The sequence below is a fragment of the Synchiropus splendidus genome, chromosome 3 (assembly GCF_027744825.2).
Source record: "Synchiropus splendidus isolate RoL2022-P1 chromosome 3, RoL_Sspl_1.0, whole genome shotgun sequence".
Lineage (NCBI taxonomy): Eukaryota > Metazoa > Chordata > Actinopteri > Syngnathiformes > Callionymidae > Synchiropus > Synchiropus splendidus.
In genome coordinates, this window is record NC_071336.1 from 8,170,410 (window position 1) to 8,197,954 (window position 27,545).

At 41.5% G+C, this 27,545-nt stretch overlaps 1 protein-coding gene across 1 annotated transcript; it reads right to left on the bottom strand.

Moving 5' to 3' along the window:
- Window positions 1–4,932: 4,932 nt before the first annotated feature.
- On the bottom strand, window positions 4,933–25,735 carry rell1 (RELT like 1). Its single transcript, XM_053860892.1, has 7 exons — window positions 25,621–25,735; window positions 21,056–21,259; window positions 18,239–18,310; window positions 14,761–14,815; window positions 10,510–10,758; window positions 6,453–6,544; window positions 4,933–6,054 (listed from the first exon to the last, which is right to left on the bottom strand). The coding sequence occupies exons 1-6, from the start codon at window positions 25,637–25,639 to the stop codon at window positions 6,463–6,465; spliced, it is 681 nt and encodes a 226-aa protein (XP_053716867.1). The 5' UTR covers window positions 25,640–25,735; the 3' UTR covers window positions 4,933–6,054; window positions 6,453–6,462.
- Between the last annotated feature and the right edge of the window lie 1,810 nt (window positions 25,736–27,545).

A 27,545-nucleotide genomic window follows, 5' to 3' on the forward strand; every position in this document is an offset into this window, starting at 1 on the left:
TTGAAATTGTAAAAAAAACAAACAAACATCTATTTGTATTATAATTCTCACCGGTCCAGGCACAAGTGTCACTGGAGGAGTGATGGACAAGGGAGCGTGATCAGAGGCAGGGGGCGGGTCCTGTAACACAGTCGCTGCCCAAAAAAGAGCTGAGCCAAAATGTAAACTCTTCCTACAGACGTGCAGATTGAAATCACAATGTTGGGGCTTAATGTTTAACAACTGTTTTTAGTTCAAAGACCCAGATTGGTGAACATACAGCTCCATATTTGGACTTGGATTAGGTGCTGCTTTAACCTCTAGAATCGAAATCAGAAGTGTTTCATATTGTTGACCAAGAAAGCTTTCAAAATATGAAGAATGTTCACTTTAGGTTTGTCTAAAGCAAAGTGAAAAAGACAGGGCTTATTTTTACTTTCCACAGCAGCCTTCCTGCCCTGCTCTCTCACCCTGCCCCACACAGAGGAAGCCAAGTGACTGTGTGTCAGTGGAACACTGTCTGATGCCAGTCCTGATGAAGCTTCATGAAGCAGTGGCCCCATCTTCACAGCCATCTAGATGGCACTATAAGCGATATTCATTGGCATTGAACAGCAAACTATTTGAATAAAACCTCACATCATTGACCCGGAGATTGATTTATGATGGATCTTAACCTGCTCCTGCTTCTGGAGGTTTGAGCTGCCAGTGTTGAGTTGGCAGTTAAGTAACAACTGGTTGGTGACCAACCGGCTGCCTCTAGCTGTAAAACTGACTCAGGTGATGAGGCGCTTTTGATCATAAACCATAAACACAAGAAGCTTTTTTGTCTCTGTGTCCGTGTGATTTGTTAAAAAAAAGCTTGTCCGTTGAACCAGCAGGTGACACGGCGATTAAAAACCACAGGCAGCAGAACAAAGATGCTCAGTTTTACTGAGTCAGAACAGAGATCACAGAGGTTGAGTTTCATTTTTACGCAGCCTACGAAACAGATGAGTGACACGCAAGCGTTCATTGTCTTGTGAGATGAGGAAATTCCCAAACCCACGTGGATCATGAGATAGTTGCCACTGATCCTGACTCACCTGCAAATTAAATCACACTATCTTCCACAGTGTTGGGCTAGGTTATATATTGTGACCGTTGAGAGGTGCCGTCAAACCCAAAGAAAATGACACTTTAGAAATGCACAGGAAATGTGGGTTTCTTGTGTTTTATGTAATGTAAACCACATTCCATTGAAAGATTCTTGATGCGTCTCATCCATTTAAAAATCTACTTTCAATTTGGGTGTATTTTTAGGTACAAGAAATACTCCTAAAATAGCCAACGGAAAAGACAAACAATTGAGAAAAAAAATCCAATGTTTCAGTTGCATCATAATGAACATAAAACAATGTACAAGACAAAAATGTCAGAGACAATGTCAGTTTTTTTTTGTTTTACTCTGACTCCAGGAGGGCCACATCAATACAGTCAAAGGGCCACATTTGGCGCAGATCTGTAGAAGACAGTAAACCCTGTCAGTAACATTATGACCACAGGCCTGGCAAACAACACGAGGAGAGGAACGGGGTTAGGCTTCATGAAACGGTGGCCATGTTTGCAGAACCCACTCTCTGCCCTAAAATACTTTGCATTTGAACAACCACTTTAATGAAACCTCATTAAAGAGCGCCACCTACTGAGCTCTGAAAATGAAACCTCTTCGTCCATCACTAGAGAGAGGCGTACCACTGTGGTTGTCTGTCACGAGAACCTTCGAGACAGAGCTTCCTGTCCTCTCAGAAGACACGTGGAGCCTGGAGCTTCCCAGCTTGACACCACAAACTGGAGAGACTGTGAGCTTGTCAGCAACCAAACAAGTGTGAAACTTATCAGCCCACTGCTGAAGTGAGGAGCTAAACAAAGACAAGCATCAAAGCAGCTCAAAACAAGTGAAAGTTAGCAAAGTTAGTTTTAACTGGATGAGACTGTTTTGTCGCTCCACATTGGGCCTTTCATAAAGTCCAACTTCTGATGGTTCTGCTTCAAGTTTCAACCCAATTAAACCACCGCAGTTTCAACTCCAGCATTGGTTTTCTGCAAAGCTTTTATCTTAAAAACATGCAACTCTCCTCAGGCAGAGCACTGATGTCCTTGAGCTGCGGCGACAGCCCCTCCCTCCCTCCCCCCCAGCCCACCACACAGAGGCGCCTTTGTTGGAGTTGATTGGTGCAGCGTGCCGCTCACATTGTTTTATCCCTGACATCCGGAGCAGTTGTGCGTCCCGGCCCTTTGTGCTGCTGCTGGAGGTTCCTAATGCAGCAGACGTGTCGCGTCCCCGAGGTTTCCTCGCGTTTGTTTTGGCGCTAATTGCAGCTCACGCGCTCATCTCCCAGGAATATTCAGGTTTGTGTTAAAGAAAGAACAACTTTCTCTTTAAACAACTCCAATGTAGTTCATTAGCACTCGCTGTGAAAGCGCGTTTCTCGGCTTGTCTCTGCGTCTCCCAGTGTGGCTCCCAGGAAGCGCTGTTAGGAGGCATCAACAGACTTAGTAGAAATGAAGGAGGAGTGTGTGTAAGATGAAGGTCTTCAATGGAAGTGATAAATAAACATGATAGGCTTTGAAATATCATTTCCATGAAGCATCACAAAAGGCCATCACTATCCGTGAGACTCTCGGGAAGTTGACCAAGGGAGGCTACAGCTCACTTGCTGAGGCAACCACAGACGGGAAACTCAAGGAGTCAAGGGAGTCAAAGAAAGAACTTTTTGGCGTAAAATGGAGGTGTGAATAACGTGTCGTGCTGAGCTCTTTCTGTTCATTTTAACGGCAGCCATTGCCTCTCAGAACCCGAGGATTGAGGCGCCAAAGATAACATGGGTTTGAGACACGTTTTTTATTTTACCCTTTGAAATCCCTTCCTGCTCTTCTGTTTTAGTTAGCATTGCTTTCCAAGCACTTGTTTTTGTCTGTCTCACATGTCGTATGTATCTGTCAGTCTGCACCATTGTTGCCTCCTTCTGTCTCACACGCTGATGGATTTAAATATGTTGTAAGACCACAAGTGTCTGCCAACAAAGAATCCTTCAGATAAAATCCCTGGATCCAGACGGTGACTCGGATCACTCCCTAAACTGACTCATTTGTGTCTGTGCCGTTTCACATGTTTCATCCAAATCCATCCAACACAGAGAAACTAACAGAAAACCTAACCTCCTTGGTGGAGGTAATAATCGCACATTAATGTTGTGAATCAAATATCATACAGCCATATTTGAAATGATCATTTCAGAACAACAGAAGAATAGAGTAGAAATATAATTAAATCATTACGAACTTAAAGTTACACATTAATTTGTGATTTCATAACCCCACTAACTTTGACTTTATTTTTCTTTTGTTTCCAGTAAAATCTTTATTATGGACCCACATCATTTTTCATTGCTCTACAGTGGCAACTAGCAGGGAGGAAGGTGCCACTGGTTTCGGTTCCACAAGTCATTCCGCTTTTTATTGTCCCTAAGTTGATGAACTTTGTGCTTCGCCCCTGAGGTGCCTGAAAACACTGAACAATCATCTTGACCTTTGTCAGTAACATTCATTTCCAGGTTACGTGTCTCCTCCTCAGTCACATCCAAAGTAAACAGCAGAGAGTCAACATGAGCAGCTGCTTAATCATGTGACCGACCGCCAGACAGACGGGTTTAACACCTGCAGTCGACCTGCCAGTGTTTGCAGAAGTTTGCATGTCAGAAAGGTGGTTCAGGGAGAGGCCTGAGTTGGGTTTCACAGAAGTGAGCAGAAACTCGGCTTCATGAAGCAGGACATGCAAAGCTCTGTGTCAGTTACCAGGGCAACATACACCATGGCTAGTTTCCCCTGTTGAAGGCCAGGTACTACGCAGAAATCCCCGTCTGGAGAAGATGATCATTGGCCGATTGGATGTTATGTCTTACCCTCTTGAGAACCTGGATGTGAAGTGTAAATGTGACTTCCAGAAACCATTGCTTTAAATCCTCTCATCTTCTGTGTTGCACACTGATGCCGAGGTGGCGGAGACAAAGAAGGACTGACCAATGGGAAACAGACTGAATAGTAGAGCGGTCATTGGAATATCGTAGTTGCTCTCTAAACACTTCATTGAACAACTTTCGAACACTGTTTATTATATCATATATTACAGTATATGGCCTTTATTGGTTAAATGAAAGTTAAATATTGCATTTCATTGGAGACGGTCACATTAATAGATAGTTTGCGGTCAGCTGTTCTAAACTCACTACACATTTATAGTGTCCCAGTCGCATTCATTGCAGCCGCTTTAGTGGATGAGTGCGAGCAACTCTATGAACGCGGTTTGGTGAGAACATGCTGAATAACACCACACTTCCTTGCATTTCAATTATGCCTTTCATTTTAGTTACAGAGAGGTTTGCGCCAGTAGTGTGCGCTCAAGAACTCAAGTGTTGATATGAAGAGATGTTTCCATCTCCGCTAAGAAGAATTTGAAGGAGTCAAGATCAGATCAACAGACTCTAGGCGGATGGAACTCACCGTTGAACACCTGTTCTAAAAGCAAAACCTGAGTTTTGCAGATCAGAGTTGGACGACTCACACAGAAGGTTGTCACACCGGCTTGTCTTCTCCCTGCTGTTTCTCCCCTCAAACCAAGATCCTGACCATACACACGATTCTGAGGTTCTTTTCAGAGCAACAATAGCATCTCAACAGTCGGATAAACCAGTATCGTAATCTTTATTCATTAATACATTTTAAAATATATATTCTAAAATACAAATGAGCAACTAATTCCAAACTAAAGTGACTTCCAAGACACTCAGTGACTCTGTATAAGGTGGAAATTCAGGCCAAGCTTCTGAAAATGGCTGGTGATTTGGCTTCCTGCTGGTGAGGTAGACATTCCAGACACCGATGAGAGACAGAGAACTGATCAGTTAAGTGCCATTGAAGACAGTGGCGTAAGCCTTTTTTGACAAACATGGTGTGTTCATCACAAAACCAATGGAGATTTAAACACATTTTTTTGTCACAGTGGCAACAACAACTGAATAGAAACAGACTGCTTCACAACCTTCAACAGTGTTGTGATATTGGTGAGTCAACTTTCAATGTTGCGATACAATAGAAACAAACACAAAACACGTTCTATACACACTTAAATTTGCTGCCCCTGGTGTTGAAATCATCCATATTTATTAACTTAGTTATAATCCTGTAAAAAGGGAACCAACTTTCGACAAAAAGCAAATGAACAATGTCTGCATCAAGCCAATATTTGCAGAACTCCACTAACAGGCCTGCGAACGCTCCATCAGGCAGTTCCTGCTTCCTGTTTGGGAACTAAAACGTGCAGTGACGGGAGGCACACAGGATTCCAGGGGAGGCAGGATAAGGCCCAGCTGCTCCAGGAACAAGGGTCATTTCTTAGAAACATTAACGGCACACAAAAACAAATCTGCTGCCTCCTGCTGCTTGGCGCCAGAAATGGTTAGAGCTGCAACAATTCCAAATGTAAACATCTGTACTTTTTCAGCAACTAACAAGCGCCCTTTTCTTTGTTGCGCAGTCCAAGTTAAGTAAAACATTGAATTCTGTGTTAAACAACAACTCTAAAAACATAACATCTCAGATTATGCGTTAAAATCCAGCTCTATATACCATCACATGCCCTTCAGTGCTGCCCCTAAAGAAATGTTTTAATGTCAGTTGGTAGTGACTGAAATGAACAGTAGTGTTAGCAAAGATCCCCAACTGCTTTGGTCTGCCAACTAGCCTGCAGGTAGCTCGGCTTCCTGTCTGGGAACAAGAACCTGCCACTGTATGATGAAACGCTCCTCATCTCTGCACACATGTAGGATTCATCAGAGAGAGAGCTTGGAATTGAAATCCCATGATTGTTAAGCAGCTGCCTGCTTCGCAGCAGATGAGCACGAATGTCTTGGGGAGTTCCCATCTTCGGTGGTCACCGGTGCTCCACCTGTTGAGCAGCTCATCCACAGTCGACTTCCTGATGGACTCGGCCAGCATCACCGCCCGTGATGAAGAAGGGACTGGATGTTTTTTCCCCTTAAATAAAACAGACATTGTTATAACACTGATATACGAATACAGACATATATACAGACATATAGTCTATCTATAGTTTCTATATTCTGGAAGGAAAATATCTCCAAATTAAACTAAATCTTTCAGATCAAGACAATATCAACATCACAACAATATCTAATACTGCATTTTTTCAGATGAAATGATTTTGACTGACAGGTCGGGCACAAAGAGCTGTGCTGACGTGAACACGGCCAGAGACTTGGTGTCGGCTGTGCGTTGAACATGAGCTGAACCGATGTGGGATTTGCAGTACATGCACACACATAAATAACTAAGCGCATATAACCAGCTATTGAAGGTTACTTATAGATGAAGGCAGACAGAGAGAGTGAAGGGTATGACTGGGTGACACCAACCTCCTCGGACTCAGACGTCTTCTGAATCTTTGGAGCTGTTTCTGTAGGAGGCGGAGGAGCGTTCTCGGTGGTCCGACTTAGTCACGCGGAACCTGAAGTTAAAAAAACCTTTGTCAATCTTTGTCAACACTTGTTCCAACAAATAGAATTTACGCCGACCCATTGTCCTTCTCACGTGTTCAGCATCACTCACCAATCAACATAAGTTTAAAAAAAAAAAAAAAAAAAACATTTGTTGTCACTCACAGCTGAAATGTTCGAGTAGCTGAAATGTAACAAGAATAGTTTTTTGTTAGTTAAATTAAAGTTACATAAATACCTTATTTTTCTGGACTACAAGTTGCAGTTTTATTCAGTTGCATTGGTCCTGTGACTTATATTCAGGGGCGACTTTAATATGAAAACAGATCATTTCACATGATCTTGATTCCACAGATCAACAAGTTTGTTCTCCAAGCCAGACACCACACATGATCACGTGATGTTTAAGCTTCACAACAGGTCAGGGTTTCTGCTCTATGTAAACGGTTGTGCTGCACCACCACAGCTTAAATGCGGGACGCCGCACCATCAGAAAAATCATCTCGTTTTCAAGATGAACTCTCATGTGATCAAACAAGTTAAAACACAGCGGTTAAAACACAGAGAAATCTAGAAACAAACTCGCAGAAGTCAAGTCGCGTATTCCAGTCAGACATATGAAGAGACAGACAGTGGCTTCACAACCACTTTCTTCCCACAGACCAGGAGCAAGCACAAAAACACAGTGTCCTACAGCATCACAATATGCCTGACACTGAGCCACGCAGGAGCCCACTGGCACACGCACAACAGGGTTAGTGAAAAGAGACGATGAATATTGGTATCCAGGTCATGATGACCCTCCGTCTGCTCCACTATTCATCTGCAAATGAAAACCTCTCTGCCTCCCAATCAGCTCACAGCGGGTCAGCGGGGATGAGAGGAGAGCGCTGCGTCTACGATGGAGATGAGGAAACGCTCTGACCAGCCTCATTAGTGCTGACCCAGCAAATGTTCTTTAGACAACCTGAACGCTAATGAGCTCATCACGGCCTCCATGTTTAATCTGGCTTTTGTTTCACACCAAAACTACGCAGCAGAGCAACAGCAGCAGCAGCAGCAGCAGCAGCAGCAGCAGGGCTGTGCTCCAACTTGTGTTGAAAGTCTTGTACAAGCCGAATCACTCCAGCAGGGATTTTAAAAAGCGTCGCGTCCCACCAGTCTGTACGATGGACACGTGCGTACACGTACATGACTTCCATCTTCTCCAGTTCTGTCCCAGGCAGATCCTCCCAACAAAAGCCCACCTAACGCACATTCACAGGAGATTATTTGGCCGTCACTTGGTCTTAAGCACACAGTGCTGAAACACATTCCAGGATTATGGTCACATCTCCATGAGTTGTGTGCTCAACAAACATTGTTGGTTTCATGAAACTCTGCAACACTAGCTGGCCCACATTAACTTGACCATCTGTGGAGCCAAACATCTGCTGATGATAACCAGCGTTTCATGCGGTAGGACAATTCTTTGACTACAACGAATCAACTCAACTTCAACTTCAAACATGGCACTAGGTATGATGTTACATTTTTCAGTTACCATTTCCAGCTCCCACCAGATGAGCATGGGCTATCACATCAATACTGTGGCAGGTGTGATGTCACCAGCTCCAACTCTATTTTGTACTAATGAGTAGTGACAACGGTTAAAGGAAATGTAATGTAGTAAAAGTACATGCTCTACTGGGGATATGTTGTGCGGTAAAAGTAAAAAAAAATCTCAATAACAAAGTACAGATAATGGAAAAATACTGTATATTCAAGCTATACTTAGAGGTTTGCATGGTAATTTTATGATAATTTAAAACACCATCACAAAGTACATCTGTGGTAGTGACATCAAAGGACAGTGAGATATCTTCCTTGTTTTTTTTTTTTTGACTTTTCAACTCTTATTTAGCCTCATTCAAGTATAGTTGACAAAGCTCTTTTCTCAGCACAGCACTGCCATCAGTCTGCTCACAGCCAACCCCTCCACCTCTGTTCATGCAGATGAGGGAAGAGAAAAAGCTTCTTCGAGCAATGGATAAAAGACACTTTAAGCATCAAGAATATGGACTTTCAGATTCCAAAAAGATTCTGTTAACCAAAAGCTTTTATTGCCATAACTCAAGGTCAAACATCCCCTGAGTCACCATCACAGCACAATATGACTACGCAAAAGCAATTCAAGGAACAGATAATCCAGGACGCCTTTGCTGCAGTAACAAAAAGTCCATTCGGGGCAGAGATATCAGAGTCGTGGTAACCTTTTACTCAAAAAAGACATGCTGCTGCAACTTAGATCAACCTAATTTTTCCACATATTGCTACAGTTGTTATCTGAGAATTATTGATACTTAATGTTTATCATGCAAAGAAAAAAAAATCCTGATGTCCCAATGGTTTTTTTTTTCAGTATTGCGCAGCGCAAAGCTATACTATACTTCATACTTTGATTCCTCTTCTCTCGTCGACGCTCATACTAGGCAGGAGGAAATCCCACTGTGAGCTGAGAATCCGTGAAACATGGCCCCATTCATTATCAACTACTATCATACTAACAAGAATCTTCAAAGCTTAAGTTTCCCATTACTCACGAAACGAATGGACCCACACACAAACCCACCCCAGTTCTGATATCACTGGGAAACAGCAAAGTGAAAGCACTACTCATACATGGATTCCTGCGGCCAAAAGCCCCTGCTTATCAAAGACGACACAATCTGCCAAGAACACTGCGTGGCACCTTGTTGTGTACAATTATTGTGCACAAAAACAACACCCAAGCAGAAAAACTACTTCGAAAAGTCTTGATGGGCTCTCACACTGCTGCAGCAACCCATTCTCACTCCCAAGACGTCAACTAGCGACTTGGTCAAGTGGTGAAGTCAGTCTTCAGCGTTGCATGTTGACACATTCGTGTTTCAATGAAGTGCAAAAGTTTGCCTTCCTGGTGTGTCACTGGAACCTTATGTGGCCCTCCCCCTCACTGCAGGCTTTATATACCAACATGTTGTGACATAGATTTCTTCTACATGACGTGCTACCCACTGCAGAATAATGACAACGATCATCTCCAGTCATTGAATTGATGCAGAATCTTCTTGATGCATCATGATGCATCAAGAAAACAATTATTTTAACAGCCCGAGTTAGGATTATGCCTCCTTTTTAAATTACAGTTAAAACATGTTTATCATGGAGAAACTTCTCAATGCCTGGAAAAGCCAGAACTAACATTTAAATTTGACCTCAAATGGAAACAGTCAGTCTTGAGAGTCAGTTGGAGCCAAAAACAAAAGTTAATTTAGTCTTTTCATGGACCACCATGCTCCGGTGAAGTTCCACAGAGAACACTCTCACCTGCAGGACGGACGCAGCTGCAAACCGAATGCATCAAACACAGAATTTAGGTTACTGAAACAGCCAAATATATGTTGTTGATATGACAGAAATATCATGTTAATGTAGGCGTTCCAATCATTCCATGTATGGGGGGCACTGCCATCACAGACCAGGGAGACGGAGCTGAGGCTGCGTAGCCTTGCTGTCACTAAATCAGTCAAATATATGATGCAACATAAACGTTGCCTGTTCATTCTAGATAGAGAAATTAATACACTCTTAATTTAGTTTTCCTCATTTCAATGAAGCCATCAGTGCATACAGCAAAGAGGGCAAGTCGATAAAAGGCTTTTGTGAAAATGGGAGAAGAACATCGGTGCCGGGTGATGGCCTGGAGCAGCACAGGCTAACCACTAAAGCGACTTAAACAAGCACAGTGTGTATTTTCCCAGGATTCTGCTCCCACGGTGGAGCAGTGGTGTGACTCCCGGGTCACTGCTCTCATGTCAAAGTGCACCACAAACTCCCCCTGTGTAATTAAGAGCATGCACTTTTTCCAGTGAATGTTTGACTAAGCTGCCTGAGTCATCCCCTACAAAAACAGCTCCTGTGTTCTCCTTCCAGAAGGAAACAGAGCAGCACTCACCTGCCCACAGTCAGGACAGTGACCTCGCCATGGTGGCTGCGCCGCTGGTCCGGCTTGCGCGGCTGTGGTTTCCTCATCAGCGGCCATTTCTTCTGGCTGCAGCGCGTGCAGATGTTCTTGTGACCACCAAGACCCCCGATCGTGTGCAGGTGGCTGCAAGTGTGCTTGGCAGCGCCAGGTGGTGCCCCCGGTGATATGGGAGTCAGCGGGGGACTTGGGCTGCCCGGGGAGACGGGGGTGAGGGGAGGGCTGGATGAAGAAGAAGAAGAGTTAAGCATGATTGATTCTGCAGGCATATTCCTGACAAGATGCAGCAACAGCTTCACCAGACCATCAGAGGCACAACTGCAACCTGCAACATCAAGAGAGCTCAAATTCTTGATCAATGATCAATGTCCAAAGCTGCCTGCTTTTTTTTTTTGCCCCTTCTGAGCCGTCGCTCTGACTGATGAGCAATTATGCAATAAATCACAAAGAATTAAAATCGCAACCAACACACAACCAACTTTACAATGATACCCTGCTTCTCTAACATCGCCAACAGAACCATTTATTATAAAAAAAAAAATGTATTCAACAATTTTTACTCAATAGTCCATTTTTGATGCTACACTTGCAGAGAATATTTGCACTTGTACTTTGTCCTTTATCCCCATTTGATTCCTCCTTCTGTGACCCATGTATGTACACATGTATACCAGTAATACCTTCACCAATCACAAAAGCGGTACAAGTTATATATGCTTATGGTTTGGAGACACACCAGCTTTGCAAACAATGCCATAAATGTGCCGAGTTGCTAGGTTTGACGGTTGTCCCCATTTTGGAAAAACATATAGTAATTGTGGTGAAAGAAGAACTACAATGTAGATGTTAGCACCTCTGTAGTGTTCACTGTAGGGATAGGTGATATAAGATGACAGTAGTGATCCTGACACATTTTGCCATTCTTATGATGACAATAAAAATCATGACAAGTAGATTACAATCCCTTAACATGTTTGACTCACAAGAAAATCTACTCTCCCTGCATCACAGGAGTCCAACGTCAACAGAGAATGAGCTAGGGTATAAATAGAGAAGTAAGTGTGGAGGGCATAGCTATACTTGCGGGGATTAACTGTTGGAAATCCAACTACTTGTAAGGACATTTTGCTTTGTGGGGACCACCCCACAAGTCCAAGCCTCATGTAAGGAAGAAATTCAAGGCAATACTACTGGGTGAAAATATCACAATGGAATGAGAAGGTGTCTGCAGCTTTACTTTCAGATTTGGACTGTTTGTAGTTTAATATTTTCATAATAATCATCATAATCTGAATGATGTTCTACTGAAGCTTAGATGCAAAACAGAGGTGCATAGAGAGAATATTCGATAAGTTCTGCACGTTCTCCTGACAGCCAGTGATTTAGATGCTCCTATTTTCAGCTCCAGTTTTATCTCTGTGTCCTTCCTTGAATAATGGTGTTGTTTGCCAAATGCGTTTTAAAACATGTCCTCGTTTTACTAAAGTAAAGCAGTTGAAAACTTGTGTGACCAACAGGATGATGGAAAATAAAAACATCCAGGCATGAAGCTTTCCAGAAATGGACAAATGAGGGGGGGCTGAGGGTGGAACTGGAGTGCTGACGGACACCGCAGAGCAACCTAAGTACCGTCTCAGGAGACATGGACAGCGAGCTCTGGCCTCACAAGAGTCACTCTGCGTCCCTCTCTTTCTGTCCGTCTGTCTCCTTCCCTCTCTCCTCACTGAATGTTCATAAATTTCCTCTCATGATTTTCTGCTTCTCTGTATTCAGCCGTCGCTAAGTGAGTTGCTGGCAGCCGGCCGGAGCTGGCAGACGGGAAGAAAGATACAAATAGTAACAGTGCGAGAGAAAAGGTGTACGACACCAGAACTGGATGTTGATGCAGAGAAAAGGAGAGAAGATGACACTGCAGATGTTAGATGCAAATCCTGCTGCCAAACAGACCTCATCCCAAAAAAACCCAACATGAAGCACTCAAAGCAGGACAGATGGAGAAAGAGTGAAGTGAAGCAGAGGGCACTTCTCGGCCAGCATCAACTCCTGCTCTGATCTGTTCACCCACGTGTCTTATCTCACCATGTACAGCAGCTGGGTGAACGAAAACCATTTGAACCATTAGCTTCTTATTAGTTATTTAGGGCAAGGTCTTTAATGTCCACTGTTCTAACACTTGCTGCACTTGCTGATGGCTCTATTTAAAATAAACATGGAAGTGTGTTTAAATTTTAAATATTGCATGAAGTCAGTATTTCAAGTCAACATTTAGGAGCATCAAATCAAAAATATGATGCATCGCCAGCAGGGTTTCAGTAGAACGAGCACTTGTTTTTCATTTCTGTCTGTGTCTCCCAGCGACAGCAGGGACAAGGCTGATTACTAGCATCAACAGCGACTGAGAAACTTGTCATGTTTATATTGTCAGACGCTTCACAAGTGCTCAGTCATATTTTGTCATCCATCCACTGTCAAAAATCAGATCTTCAGTCCATTGTCAGTAGCAGTTTGATAAACTCGAGCAATCTTCAAATTCAGCGATTATTCTTACATGACGGCCCAGAAAATCCAGTAAACCAGAGATTCCCACTCAAGGCATCAAATGGCCACTATTTTTAAGTGAATTTTTGCACCAGTTTTGATGCAGAAATCAGTGTTCCCCCATTGCATGTTGACACATCAGTGTTTCAATGGACTCCAATGTTTCCCTTCCTGCAAGACGCTCCTACGGAGCTCTGGAAGTGACATGCATGTGTGTTTTTTTTTTAATTCTTATTTGGTGATAATGCGTATCTCGAGATAACAGCTATCTCGACATCATTTTTATCTCAAGATACAATCGTAAACATCAGCGCATGCTATCTCCCATGGCTTCACAACTGTACGTCAGTCAACGTTGTCAGTCACTGTTTGAGAGTTTGAGCGCTTTTAACACTTTGATCAAGTGCCTTCTAATCAAAATAATACCATATGTGGCTAAGCTATACATATTACGAGTCCCTGGAAGCGACATGAATGACTTTATCTTTTTTATCCCGAGATACAAATTATCTCAAGATACAAATTATCTCAAGATAATTGTTATCTCGGCAGAAAAAAATAAAGTCATGCATGCCACATGTGGTATTATTTTGAGTAGAAGGCACTTGATCAGCATGTTAAAAGCGCACAGACTTTGCCGTCGGCGATATTCTGACTTGCAGACAGTGGATGACAACGTTGACGAACGGTTACGAAACCATGGGAGACACAGTGGTTACAGGAAGTAATCGTTTCTTGAGATAAAAATTATCTCGACACACTAATTATCACGAGATAACAGTTATCTCGACATAAAAATTATCTCGAGATAACTGTTATCTCGGGCTTAAAAAAAATAAAGTAATGCATGTCACCTCAAAAAAAAAAAACATACATGCATGTCACTTCCAGGGCTCCGTACGCTCCAATAGGATGGGTTGCGCAAGGTTGTTCACATGAAACTGCATTTCATCCGTTCTCCTCCAGATGGTAGTGTTCTGCAAATCTCAGCGATACAACAGTGTACTGTATATGCAGACGTTCTATTCTTTGCAAACAACATCCTTAAGGTACTACAAAAACGAAGTTTCACAAATACTATTGCTCTTATATTATGTATATTACTTACACCATTGCCTACATTATACAGTTCACACATAATTGAAGCACTAATAATGGAAAAATTAAATAGTTTCAATAGCTGTGGTGCTTAAAAATATTTTTAGATTAGATTTATTTTTCACCAACGTTTTCTATACCTTAGTTTTGCCTTGATTTCATGTAGATCATTCTGCCAATGGCAGAACAATATCGCTGTGGTTTATGTTTTCAGAATGCAGTCTCCTGTTCTCTATGGAATCCAACTACTGCACCACCTTCAAAGGGTCAAGTTAATTGGTGACTTATCTTTTGCGGGTGTGAATATCGCTCTGTCTTTGTTTGTCTGTCACTGCAGGAATCAGCTTCACAGACACACATCCTGATGAGTAAATGAATTCTCGTTTCAGAATAATTGTCTACTTCCTGTAAAGAAGTAAAGAAACCGTACTGGTAACTCCATTAGGAAAAACGACTAGGAGACTTTTGTTCTCTTGAACGGCACCACCATCTTGTGGCCATTCCGACTACTACTTCCATTGATGAAAGACACCAACATGAAGTCTTTTAGGATTTCAGTATCTTCAGGTCTGCAATGTTCAAACTCACCCGTCAGAGTCGATGCTGTTGTCATGAATCATGGCTTTCAGAGCTTCAGAGTTGGCTAAAAAGAGAACAAAGGGAGAGAGTGAGTGTTAGATTAAAGCCAGCGTTGAGAATTAGCAAAAGCCGTGAACGCTCCAGCGACTTCAAAAGCAAAGCCTTTATTGAAAGATAACCACAAACGATTAAGTCCTTAACACAATTACAAGCAACATCACACACAATCACTGCCGCCTCACACAACCAGCCTCGGGGGAAATTTGACAACTGCCACTGTTTTTATAATTCAGAAAAAGTTTGATAACTCCAGCTGCATGGCACTGGACCATGCAGATGGGTTTTACAGTGTAACTTTGGCAGATAAACCTGTTACATCCCAGGTGCCATATGCTGTTGACGGATTGACACAGAATTTATAATGTAATCTCATATCAGATAACATTGCATCATGTGTATGTATGTATGTATGCTTGAGTGATGAATTATGAATGATAGTTCCAACAGCATCCAGTCATGAGGAGGAAAACATCACAGGTAAATATGAAAAACAAAAACAAGGTCAGGTGTTTGCCAAGAGAATTATTATGATGCACAACAGAAAATTGTCTTTTTCAAATAATAATTATAGTATAGCAGTTATAAATAACGCACGCATGACCAGTGGATGGCAGTGTTAGGCTGTTGTAACGCCACATTTGGCTGTGCGGGTCGCAACTGCTGAAAATATGTTAACTGAGGAGTTTGTAAGCGGAAGTGCAGCAAGTTCTGATGCCAAACGTATATTTAGAATGGAAAACAGGAGTCTTGTGATCACACTTATGAGTGTGAGTCATAGCTGAGTCAGTCTGAAGCTTATGGGTGAAACAGTTGATGCACAAATAAGACAATGATGACTAGTGAGAGCTCATCTTGAAGTTTTTGATACAGGAATAGTTTCGTTCCTGGTGCTGTCAGGCTGCTGAATGTTAGACAGTAGCTGAAATACTGTTTGTTTATTTGTACATCTTCTGTACTAGTATTTATCTAATATTTATTTATATATATCTTTATTTATTTATCTAATATTTATTTATTTATGGACATATAGTTTTGTTTTTGGAAACCGGAGGCCTCAGACCGAAATTTTGTTGCCATAATATAGTGATATGTTTTTGTGCAATGACAATAAAGAAAGTCTAAGAGTAAGTCTAAGTCTAGTTTACAGTCGATCGTTCTACTTCTGAAGTTTAAAGGTCAGTATTATACATCTTTTTTGAGAAACAGACTAGGGATGCACTGATCCCTATTCTGATATTGGGCCTCGACCGATCCACCATCTTAAAGTGGTATCGGGCATCTGTGAACAACTGATGATCCTGACATTCGAACTCTATGTTTCGTGCTCATGTTGACCTGCTGAAGCTGAGCAGTGCGGTAGTTGTCCACTTAGTCGCGCGAGGACGGCTGGACCGCGGACACTTGATGCATTTAAGGAGAGTAAATCAGTAAATCTCAGAGACGAGTTAACCCAAACATATTTGTTGAATGTTTGCTTGAATTAAATATGTACTTAAAACTATTATCAAACACTTAAAATCCTCCTGAATTCCCTCATGCTCCTTCATCTGGGTCTGTGTTTCTCTCGCTGCACAGATGGAGCGGGTCATAAATAGGCTGTTCAGACGACTGTATCTGCAGTCTGGTCGGACACACACACGGGTGGATCAAATCAGATCTCAACTGCTGAGGGTTTTGTGTGTCAAAAGTACAATTAAAACTACGATCATGAACTACAGTCATCCATCCAGTCATTGGTTTCTGTTTCATACAGCACTGAGCTGCAGCTCACACTGGGTTTTCCCTTTTGCTCTCGCAGTAAAATGCGAATAATGTCAACACAGTGTTTCATTAATAATTTTTGCCAGATTCACGTTACTTTTCACAGGTACAGTAGACATCCTGTCTCTACGATCCTCTCCACTCCAACTTGAAGTGATGCGGCGCTTAGCTCAGCTATAAATACAATCCCAGCTGATTTGATTCTGTGCAGTACTCTGCAGCAGCGCAGGCCACACTTTGTTTAAATAAATATCAAGTTTGTAATTCCATATGAAGTCATTTTTCCTTTTTACGTAAAGCATGACCAGTGTTGTCCCACAGCATGAGACAATGTTAATACTTAAACACTGGTACCGGATCCATATCGGTCCAGGAATCGGTATCTGGACCATAAAAGTTAGACAGGTCCATGCCAACAACAGACACACTTTTATGATTGAGTGTCAATATTTGAAACACTGTAATAACACACACATTTGAAGCGATTCTTGAAAACATGATTGTAAGCAAACATCTCAAGCTCTGAGCACAAAACTTCTGTACAACATGCAAAGTCAGTTACAAGGTGTCATCGTCACCAAGAATAAAATAAAACTACTTTGTACATTAATTTGGCACATTGACACTGAACTTAAATGGCTTCTTAAAAGTTCCCCTTTTAATTGAAAACAATTCCTGCTTCAGCAATGACTTTGGACTTGTTTTTGATAAACTATCATAAGCTTTTATGGAACAAACTCATTGCAGTCGAACACAAGCAGGAAGCACCATCTTTGAGGAAGGGGAAAAAAAAACCTTAGATGACAAGCGATCACTTTGCTTGGCAAAGTCAAATTTAAAAAGACAGCAGCTGAGTTCAGATTTGTGACGGACTTGGAATCAGTCAACTATTCAATGATCATTATTATGAATTACAAAGACTATTTACGTTTTCCTTGTCCGTTTTTTGGATGGATTCTAAATGAACGTAGGTGTCTTTTTACTAGGGATGCGTCGATCTACCTCCACCTATCACTGACACCGATCACACGGATTGACAATGAATTAGTATTCAAAATTATGAGACCTCCTGAGCACATGATGTGGAAACATCAGCCATTTAACGATTTTAATACAGACATGTTTTAATATACCCCTTCAAATTTCCATTCATTCCAATTGATGTGAGACGTCGCAGTTTGGTGCATCTCTTGAGACTTACTGGCCGCTTGTAGCGGGACGGCGAGACAGAGAGCACTGCATTTCTGAAAGTTTTCAATAGTTTCAGATTCAGGTGGCTAACGAACGTTGCACCTGTCTCCAAATGCCGACAGACTCAGTCGTTCGCGTGTTTGATTTGAAGGCGCTTGCCTGCATAGCATTGTCCCATGTATGTGCTGCAGGACGTAAACTTTACATGACAGATTGAAAGAACTTTCACAGCAGACACACAGTGAGGAGTGAGTTGGGAGGAGCGGACGCATCCCAACCAGTGGGGCTTCATCAGAGCACTGGCCGTCGCACGTGATCGGTTGTGATCCGCAATGACAGGCAGTGATCAGCGTTCTCCGATCACGCTGATATCAGCCAATCACGATCGGTTACCGATCAATCAGAGCATCCCTATACTTTACTCTACATAATTTCAGCAATATTAACTGCAATCTACCATAAGCCAGAGACGTACCTTCATTTTTCATGATGCAGTGAATAATCTGTCCAACTGTGTCATCGTTTTCACTGAACGTGTCGTTGAGCTCTGAGGGGGAGAGTGAGACAGGTTAATAGATAAGTTAAACTGTTATTTCACTGTAAGATGATGCGATTAAATGATTTTAAGACAGTCATGTTACAGTCTGGAGAGCCACTGAAAAACGTCTGTACTTTAAACAGATGAATTGAGAGCAAGAAACACAAGTGAAGCTTGGTACTGAGTCCCAGCTGAAGCTTGTACACTTGCTGCGTATGGTTCAAGTTTCTTTAAAATGAGGATAATGTGAGCGTTTTAACTGTGATTATCTAATCCACAGCCAATTACAATCAAATTTGTAATTGGCAGTGATAACGTTTTCGGATCAGGTATTTAACTTGTCCTTCTAATTTCATCATCTGGAATTAAACGTGACTCCTTCATGAAGAGCAAACAGCAACAAGAGATGCAAAATAGAAACCTGATCGTCGCGAAGCTTGATCAACTGAATGAGAGGCAAGCAAGGACAGGCTGTATCTTTTTAATAAACCCTTTGTTTTACAAGAGGGAGGGATTCATTTGCAGACAAAGATGGAGCCAGGTTAAAAAATGTTAATGGTTTTATGATGACGGGATTGTTCAGTGTCAGTGTGAAGAACAAGTCAGATTGTGAGCAGATCTAGAAACGAAACTGACCATGGATTCAGAACATAAACACTTCCTTCTTTCCATGATGCTGCCGGGCTGGTGAAAGAACCCAGGGTACCGGTCCATACACTTTACAAGACAATGCGCACGTAATAAATCACGCCAACCCCAGACAAGGGCAAGATAATAGATTGTTTCCATGTTTTAGTGAGCAACAGTCAGAATCACAAACAGTGTGATTGAAAGACTACTTTTGTCAGCTCACTTAACACACCCTGTTGTGTTAGAGATTTTATGTTCAGCCGCCACTCCTTCAATAGACACTCCACTATCTTATGGGCTTGAGATTAGCCTTTGGCATCTTTCTTATTATCCAGAGAGCAACTTTTTGTACCACATCAGATGTACTTCTGAAAACAAGTTAAGTTGGTTAAAGCGTCAACTAAGGGCCCGTTTACACAGCAGCGATCGTTTTAGATGCTGTGACTGGAACTGATGCCAGCAGTTCTGCGTGTTCATAAGGTTTTCACTGACCAAAATTAACAGTAGTCCCTGGAAGACATTCATGACTTGGCATATGCGCCCCCAAGATACACCACCACCTAATGAAAATGTATAGGCACTGGGGCAAAATCTCCTATATCACTGTGCACCTGTACTCAATTTCCACCTTCATTTTTATTAGACTCATGTGATTTGTTAATGGGAGGGGACTCATTTATTTTTGAGAGACTCATTTGAACTGTTTTTTGTTAGAAAAGAAGCATTTCAGGGAATGATAGTGGTTGTAAATGGAAGCAAGCAGTGGGATTTCACACATGTTTGGAGTCGCATATGTGGGCGAGACCTGTTACATAACCCCCCTTCAGAGTATGGGAGGATGTTTGTTCCAGGTGAAAAGAAACTCCCTGGCATTTGCACAGCCGCCTGGCCTGAGGCAAAGATCAAGTCAAATGCCCGGATAAATGCTTGCATGAAGATTCGATGGTCATGAGGTGTTGGATTGACGCACTGGAAAGTGTGCGGTCACCATTTGTGATGATGACCGCACAGCTCCAATCAGTTCCACTCACAAATTCTGCCCTTTTATCGTCTTCACAACCCGTACAGTATGGTGTGAGCACAATATGTTGACCCAAGTACTCATTATGTTATACATCCTGCAGACACATCAGACAGTGCAGTCTGTGAGCTGACAAAAGGTTGGATGACATCTGACTGAATGCAGGGGCAGTACTTCTTCTCTCATTGCTTTCAGTACTAAATGTGTGACCTAACTTGCCACTCGTGCCACAGTCACGGCACCTCCACAACTTGATCAACACAGAAAACTGAGACAACCACCACCTGTTTAACTTTTGCAACACCATTATTATTGTAGCTTATTTTTGAGTCCAAGTCTCGTTCGTCAGCATTTTATTTTATCATATTACTACATTGACATGGAAAACCTCATTCCACGAAGCCACCTGTGTCTCATTACATAACAATCATATGATGTCACTAACAATAGTCATCGTTGTTGAGCTTTCACTGCTCTCATACTCTCAACTCTCACTGAAGACTGATTTAAGTCTAACTGTAAGTGACTTGTTCCCTGGAAGAGACCATTCCATCCGGAGCACCACAAGCTCAGAATCAGAGCTGGAGACCTGGCCTCCAATCTGAAGCAGTTGGATGCTAACGTAACGGTAGGCCGCCATTTCAACGAGTGGTGGCTGGGAGAAAATAACCCTCCTGAAAGTATCAAACCCACCAGTACTTGGAAATACAGCAGGCATTGCTACAGTATTCCAATTTGTGATTGTACTGTACTTCATCAGTCCTTGATCCAAAATTGTTGGACTTATTTTCCATTTTTAATGCATTTAATTCATTAAAATTTCACTTCATTTAGCACAGAAAGCTGTTCACACATTTTTAAATTGTTCATGTATAACAGTAATGAACAAAGGTGATATTTTGCCATGATGAAACAGCCCAACATGGCCATCTGTCCAAGATTCAGAACATCTGGAAAGTGGCAGACTTTTTGGTTCATTTTTGGCGTCACTTTCAGACAATTCCCAGTCCAGAGACGGCAGGTAGACCCAGGGTCAGATAAACAACCCATATACACTTGCAGGAACATATTGTGTCTCATAAATGCCATAAACAAATCATTACCAGTGGCCAGCTGGGGGTCACTCTGGACTTCCTCTTCATCTTCTGAATCTGTTGTGCAACGGTATCCCTTCCTCTTCAGGATGTAGCAGATCAACACACCCAGCAAACCCAGCAGGAAGAAAATAGGCAGCACCACAAAGGCAGTCAGGTCGCCGCTACCCTTAGGTGAGCCGTCCTTCGCCGTCACAATGCTGGTCTGGTTAGCTGGACACAGAGAGAGAAGTTTATCAAGAAGCCCGGCAGCTGTCATTACTACGCAACAGAGTAACTTAGAATAGAAGCTCATTTACTCTGTAAGTCTAACATAACAGCTGAGGGCTTTAATCTAGCAGGTGGTTTCCTGGAGGCACTGATCTACATCATTCAAACACCCAGTGGACAAACCGGTAAACTTTAAAAGGATTGGTATCAATTGATCAAAATATTTGCCTAGAATGGCATCATGTGACCATAGAAACACCACTGAACACAAAAATGTGTTTCAAAGCAGGTCAGCTGTAATACAGCGAGCGATTGTCAAAGGCCACCGTCTTTGTACCTTGACGGCCTTGAGATGCATTATATATACACCTCATATCATCATGAGTAAGTATTTGGTGAATCCTTCTGGAGTTAAACTGTCTAAACACTGTTACAAACGGATCATGTTGAGTGGACTATTTATGACAAGAGTGTAAAAAGACTGGCACTCCTCAATCCCACTCCCCTCTTCCCACCTGCTTTAAAATGGACTTCAGTCTGGTCAGGTTGCAGTAGAATTCCTCACAGGTTGCTCAGAGAGGCGTCTGATGGCAGCACTTCCAGTGAACTCACACAGCAATTCCACGAAATGTAGATGAGCAAGGAATTGAATGTATAAAAAGGAGTGGTGCATTACTCAACATGTGTTATGGGACCCGACATCACTCTCTGATACCCAAAATAAATTTCATTTTACAATTCACGTTAATAGGCTCACGAGTTTTGTCAGCCACGGCAAGCAATATAAAACAACTAACATCCATGGATATCATTTATTTGTCCCACAATGGGGAAATTCAGAGATATGAAATTACTTTTCTGAAGCCGGTCAGGTCATGAGTCAAAGGTGAAACTCTCAGCGAACCACGTGAGACATTCCAGCTGAAGACAATCAGTCTTTCTTTGTCTCCTGTCACTGCAGTGCATGTTCAGTTGGCGAGTCCCATGATCCACATAGGCCTTTTTACTCACTTTACTCTTCTATTGTCTGAGCAACACGCTGTGTCACACAAAATGTTGCAATACAAGATGCTTGTTTACACAGTGCCCATCCTGTGATGGCTGAAATCAACGTGTTCTGACAGTAATGGTCTGAATCAGTCATACGCCACCATGGTCAGACTGTGTGAATGACTCACGGTTGTAAAGCTAGTGGATTTAGCAGCACTACAAAAGAAAAGTACATCCATCATTCAAGCATATCTCTTCCTAAAAGACTGACCAGAGGATGTTAGCAGAGCAGTACCTCAGGTGAATGCTCAAATGAACACTTCAAATGAAGAAGAAGGGAAAGTGTGTCTAATAGTGAGGTAAAACGGCATTACCGGTTCAAGACGGTCTGGAAATTGATTTACAAATTGTATCCAAGCTGTTTTACCAGAAAGAAGATTGCCCACATTTAGAGGGACAGGGCCTGTGGAAGGTGACATATTGTCAAAACTTTTAATAAAGCTTTATAGATGCATTGGAATAATCCTTGATTGATTGCTCAGTCACTCATCCTTCTTCTGACCTAGAAGCCACAACTATAAACAGTCATATCCATCACCTAAAATGAAGACTCCGATCATATCAAAAGCGCGGGGTCAAAAAGAAATACAGAATGTGCATAAAATGACATTACAAAAGCAGAGGAAAAGAAAACCAACAAGGACTGAGTTATTAAATTCTAAATTAATGATAAATGATGTATTTTGGTTGATAAATACAGAAAAGCTTTTAGAACAACCCAGTTACTTTATTGAAGGACCGTTTTGTTGGCGTTATCATCAGACCTTCTGAGTCGCTTTTATTTTTTGCTGCATGTGTGCAATGTTTAAATTAAAAATAACCACTGGTGAGGAAACATCCAGTAAAAACCGACAAAACAGTTTTCATGAATTTCAAGAAATCCCTATTTTATATCTCTCTTATTTTATGAAAGATATTGACTGATGTTATTCAACTACTTTAGTTTTTTTCAACTAGTGAGCCAATTAATAGCGCTGTATGTGGATTTTGTATTCCAGAAATTGTTCTCACTACTTAGAGTCGTCACCATCTTGTGCTGGTCTTTGCTCCACAGCTACAAAAGTATTAGCGGTTAAAAAAAACAGATAAATACTTAACCGTTAGGACGCCAAAGTCGCAAAAGTGGGACGGGAAGCATCATGGCATTTAAAGAGGTCAAGCTGCCAATATGGTGCTGGATGTTGTCACTACTTTACACAAGCAGGTGGCGGACAACTGTAACTTCAATCTGAACCACATTTGTGGACGTGTTTCTATCCAGGTTTGGAGTAAAGAGATAGGAAACTGCCCACTAGTTGAGGAGAAGAGGGAGGCTGCACAATAAAGAAGGCAGAGAGCAGGAAAGCAAATTAGACTCAGATTCTGAAGAGGAATATTTATCCAAAAGAGAAGATTTTCACTCATGCAGTAAGAGAGAGAGTAACGCTGCTTCTGTGCATCGTGATAGCACGTCCGTTCAGGAATGTGGGGAAAAATAAAACAGGAAAAGAGCAGCAGACTCAGGAGAAGGTGTGGGAGGAAATATACTACAAATTGTATTGTTCACGATGCTGCCATAAAATGATGCCCAGCCATCATCAGTATCATCATCAGCATCAGTGCTTCAGAGATGATGAGAAATGTTGCCAGTGGACCAGACAAACATCAGTAAAAGTTATGTAATACACTATGGCCACCGAGTGACGTCATAATATACAAATTAGATGAGTGAAGTGCCCCCATCCCAAACTTTGGTTCACACAGATTCTTCTCTTTCACAGCACACCTTCATCTCTAGTCATTTTCAAGCTACAGCCTTTTGAAATTGTGATGCCAATGACTGTGACATATTCCATTGGAAAAAAGAAAACTCATATTGTGATTATTTTCAAGTCTACATTAAATATCAATATTTCTCCCTGGAATTTATATTCCTTCGTATTAGTGAGGTTCTGACAGGCAGCAATGACGTGACATATCCATTTCTGGAAAAAAAAAAAGGGATGCGAACGAGGTTAAAGTGTTACATTGGAGAGTAGAACAGCAGATGTATTTTTTTAATCCAGTTTCTGTTGTTTGTTTTCTTTTGTTGTGTCTTGAGCACAGGTCTCTAACACAAAAGCTCTCAATCACTGGAACAATTTCACCCCAAAACTTTACTCACAAATGTTGTTATTGTGAACGCTTGGAATAATTCATTTTACTAAATAATTTTTAAAAACATTTTTTACAGACTGCTTTGTGTATTTATTAGGAGAGTTGACACTCTTTGTTAACACACAATTACACACAGTCACTCATATATTATTTCTATAAGTGCTTTTGTTCCTAAATTGGGAAAATAGGTAAATTCAAATCACACCTGAAGTCAAATATAATTATAAATTGATTCCACACCGAAATGAGGACCAAAGCAGAGGCTACTAACACTCACTGTAGCACTTATGTTACATTGACAGAAGGCTTATGTAATAATGATACTATGGTGTAGCATGACCTTATGACCTGCTCGCTGATGGTCTGTTTTTTTGATAGATAAACCATAAGCTTGCTTGTCTACAAAGTCAGGACTTTCACGAATCCAGGAGAAGTGTAGGTGTCTCCTCGAGATGGATGCACAAAATAACAATCACGGTTTTAAATATGGTTATGGTTATTTTGTTAGTATTCACAGGAATTGGCATCGACTTTGGAAATTCTGGCAGTATATGACAACCCTACCAAGCTGTGAATGTCATATTGATTTTCATGATTTGATGCCATTATTTATTAACTTTATGAGGTACACTCACAGCAGCATGTTGCAGACAAGCTTTTTGATCGTTTTTCACATTTTCTGTTGTTTTTAAACGGAAAGACATTACATAAAGCGGAGAGTTAACTAGTGTGTAGAGTTTTGGACAACTAAGGATTTTGCTCATAACATCCAGTCAACAAGTCCCTTTGCTTTGTATAAAAGTGCAGCAAAATGGAGGTCATGTCAAACGGAATTTGGACGGAAAGCTGTTCTATTCTCCGCAGCATATTACCTCTAATAGACGCTTACAAAAACGTCGGTACTTGTATTTTACCGCCAGTTAAATGTTGCGTGTTGCCATTCAGTGCGAGTGAAAGTCGACCAACTAAATCTCATACACCAAAAGGAGAAGGTGAAAAAAAACAACTAACTCTTAACTTCACTTTCGTGGACGACAAGCAAACCGTTTATCCATAACGTTACACCACAGAAGTGAACGATTAACCCTTAGCTGGCAAAACTTTTAAAGGAAGAAATGACATTGCATGGCATGCAGTGCTCCGCCTCGACCGAAAAGAAGGATAAGTTCCAGACTTACACCGAGCGGAGTCAGCCATGAATGGACACACTGCCACACCGGGTCCGACAGGGATGTTCAGGTCAGGCAGCCGTCGTCGTGAGACGGTGGCCAAGTGAAGGAGGGATGTTTCCTTGCTAACGTATTTCCTGAATCACGTATCTCGGATACGCCCTGTTCTTAAAGCGACACACTGATCTCCACGAGAGAGAAGCCACACATCAGCACAAAAATGGCTGCTAAAAACCCTACTACTGATACTAATCTACATTTTGAACCAATTATCTACAATTCTAATATAGCAACAGCATACTATTCAGACAGCCTGAATACTGCCTGTACAAATGCAAAAGAAAATAGTAATATTGTCGCAGCAAGTCTAATAATAACCAGCAGGCGCAAAACATGTTTCCCAACACATAATGAATTTTTACTGATATATTTTCATACGCATAACCAACAGCACTTTGTCATGTATCGGACCAAGGACCAAGTTCTTGACAGCAACTTTGTCAAAAGTGGGGCCCAGGAGCCACACGTGGCCTTTACCCTGCATTCAAGCAGCCCTCATGAGATCAGAACAAAAGTGCAATTATGATTTCATATATGGTCTTAATATAGTTTTCATTAAATTAGTTATTGTTTATGGTTTATTTTATTACCTTTATTCATGTTAACAGCATTTTGTCCCTTGTTTTTTAATCAAAGATATTGAAGAAAATAGCTGGTATTAAGAAGCTTTTGGGGGGTTTTTTCAAATCATATTTACTTGATTTACCCAGAGTTCTGTTGCCGAAATATTCGGCACATTCAGCATATTCTTCCATTATGATTTATATTGATAATCTAAACAAAATTAAAACTACATACTGTACATCAAATGACTTACTTTAAGAATATAGCTATGGCACAGTGACACTTTTCCCTATTTTATAATATTCAAGTCACAAAAATGTCTTTCTTTTTCTTTCTCTCCTTCTGCGTAATGCTTTTATCAGAATGAGAATCAGAATCAAATTTATTGCCATGGTCAGTGGGGAGCCCACTAACTAGGAAAGTGTTTTGGAATAACGTGCAAAAATAAATAAACAATAAAATAAAACATCTGACGGCCGAGGGGAAGAAGCTGTTCCTCTGACGGGAGGTGGCCCCTCACGTTTCTCACAGCAAAAAATGTGGCCCCTTAGGTAATGTAATTGCCCGCCCCTGCACTTGCCTCTCATCCTCTGCTGTCTCTTTCCACTAACTTTCATTTTACCAGCGCTGCCTTTCGTCTGCAATGCTGCTCTCTGCTGGACACATGGTGTAGTGTTCTTATCTATGTCCACTGTTCTCAGGTTAATATATATATTCGTGTCCTCTTTATTTTGTCTCAGAAGATCAACAAAAATACTTTGTCACCTGAAAGTTCAGTTAAAAGTGTTTGGTCTTTTAAATGGCACATTTGACAAAATACGCAAGGTATTTATAGCTAGTGGGGAAATAATAGTATCATGAGGGAATACACAAAGCATAATATAATTTACATCGACCATGCTTTTACTTAAGAGAGCAAGTACGAGTCGTAAAACAGCCTACGAAAGCAGACGGGTAAAAATAGGAACACATTTAAACTAGATCCAAGAAGTTCGTCAGTAGGTAGGCATGGATGTTCTTGTACTGGTCACCTGGTTGGCATGTGACACTGTTCTACATCTGCTCTGTTTACCGCCACAGATCCACCACACCGTCTGCAACGTGCCTGTGAAGAGCGCGAGGCCAAGGCTGACGTCATCGACTGCGCCTCAGCCTTGGCGCGTCCGTAAGTGCAAGGACAAACGCGCACCGTAAAACATTCATTCGTCGAAGTAAATGGGCTTTCAATAACGAATAAGTTCATTATTATGAATGTGATTTCAACACATTTAATAAACATAGTTAAACGATATACACTTGAATTGTGGAGA